This window comes from Nicotiana sylvestris, chromosome 4 (assembly GCF_000393655.2).
Source record: "Nicotiana sylvestris chromosome 4, ASM39365v2, whole genome shotgun sequence".
Taxonomy (NCBI): domain Eukaryota; kingdom Viridiplantae; phylum Streptophyta; class Magnoliopsida; order Solanales; family Solanaceae; genus Nicotiana; species Nicotiana sylvestris.
In genome coordinates this window covers 163,648,549-163,650,279 of record NC_091060.1, presented here as the reverse complement: position 1 = coordinate 163,650,279, position 1,731 = coordinate 163,648,549, and the positions used below count along the sequence as shown (strand labels likewise).

Below are 1,731 nucleotides of genomic sequence, written 5' to 3'. Positions count from 1 at the left end.
ATGACAACATGATTTGAAAAGTTGAATGACATGGCAGTTGTATTTTGTACCTTTTTAAGACATGTATTAAAGGATGCACAAAACTACTAACCTTTGGTACAAGAACCAGGTTCTTGACCTGTTATTTGAAAATATTAATCCTCGTTTATCATCCATGCACTGCATCTACATATTCTATACTCATCATGCGTGTTTAACTGCAACAGTATTGAAGTGAGTTAGATAGGGCCAGAAAACACCTTTTAGCCATTTTTTCTTGAAGATGATTTTCATAGCCAAATAATGGGGAATCAGGTTCTCAATTGGGCTTTAAAAGCTCCAACTTCACTCTGTTTCTTTCAGAATGTTCCCTACTTAATGCGTTAGTAAAGACGTCTACAATTTGATCTTCTGTGCTACAGAACTTCATGCATATCAATCCTTTCTCCATATTGTCCCTCAGAAAGTGATGCCTTACATCAATATTCTTGGTCCTTTTGTGTTGAACTGGATTCTTGACCATGTTGAGTGCACTTGTGTTATCACATAGAAGGGGCACGCTCTCAGTGAGTACCCCACAGTCCTCCAGTTGCTGCTTGATCCACAAAAGTTGTGCACAACAGGATGTTGCAGCTACATATTCTGCCTCACCTGTTGAAAGAGCCACTGAGTTTTGCTTCCTTGTGCCCCAAGAGATGAGACATGAACCTAGGAAATAAGCCATTCCAGAAGTGCTCTTCATATCTACAAGATACCCTGCATAGTCAGCATCAACATATCCAATGAGGTTAAAACTGTCACTTGTGGGATAAGAAAGGACCAGGTCCTGTGTTCCTTTAAGATATCTCAGAATTCTTTTGGCTGCCTTCAAATGCGATTCCTTGGGATTTGATTGAAACCTTGCACATAGCCCCACACTGAAGATAATATTAGGTCTACTGGTAGTAAGATAGATAAGAGACCCAATAATGCCTCTATACATGGTTTGATTTACAGGAGACCCTGCTTCATCTATGTACAATCGAGTGGCCGTAGCAATGGGAGTGTCTATCACTTTTGATGCTTCATGTCAAACCTCTTCAAGAGCTCCCTGATGTATTTTTGGTGAAAAATGAATGTACCCTTTAGGGACTATTTTACTTGAAGACCCAAGAAGAAGTTTAGTTCCCCCATCATACTCATTTCAAACTCACTTCCCATGAGTTTTGCAAATTCCTCACACAGAGAATCAGCTGTTGCCCCAAAAATGATATCATCAACATAGACCTGAACAATGAGCAGGTTCCTTTCCCATTTATTTAGAAATAGGGTGTTGTCAATTTTCCCTCTTTTAAAGCCATTTTCTAAGAGGAACTTTGATAGCCTTTCATACCAAGCTCGAGGAGCCTGCTTCAGCCCGTACAATGCTTTGTCCAGTTTTAAAACATATTCAAGGTGTTCATGACATTCAAACCCCGGAGGTTGCTTCACATAGACTTCTTCCTTAAGAAGTCCATTAAAAAATGCACTTTTGACATCAATTTGGAACAAGGTGAATTCCATATGAGATGCAAAAGCGATTAGAATTCTAATAGCTTCCATGCGAGCGACCGTAGCAAACGTTTCATCATAGTCAATCCCTTCCTCCTGATTGTAGCCTTGAACCACTAGTCTAGCCTTGTTCCTTGTGGTAATTCCATGTTCATCAAGCTTGATTTTGAATATCCACCTGGTTCCTATAATGGTTCGATCTAAGGTTCTGGATACCAAGTG

At 39.8% G+C, this 1,731-nt stretch overlaps 1 protein-coding gene across 1 annotated transcript; it reads right to left on the bottom strand.

The window, feature by feature from the left end:
- Positions 1-298: 298 nt before the first annotated feature.
- LOC138890456 (secreted RxLR effector protein 161-like) lies at positions 299-961 on the bottom strand. Its single transcript, XM_070173843.1, has one exon. The coding sequence runs from the start codon at positions 959-961 to the stop codon at positions 299-301; it is 663 nt and encodes a 220-aa protein (XP_070029944.1).
- Positions 962-1,731: the final 770 nt, after the last annotated feature.

Excerpts from the sequence above, each read along its gene's own strand:
- LOC138890456 (XM_070173843.1), bottom strand. The coding sequence starts at position 961 with ATGTATAGAGGCATTATTGGGTCTCTTATCTATCTTACTACCAGTAGA.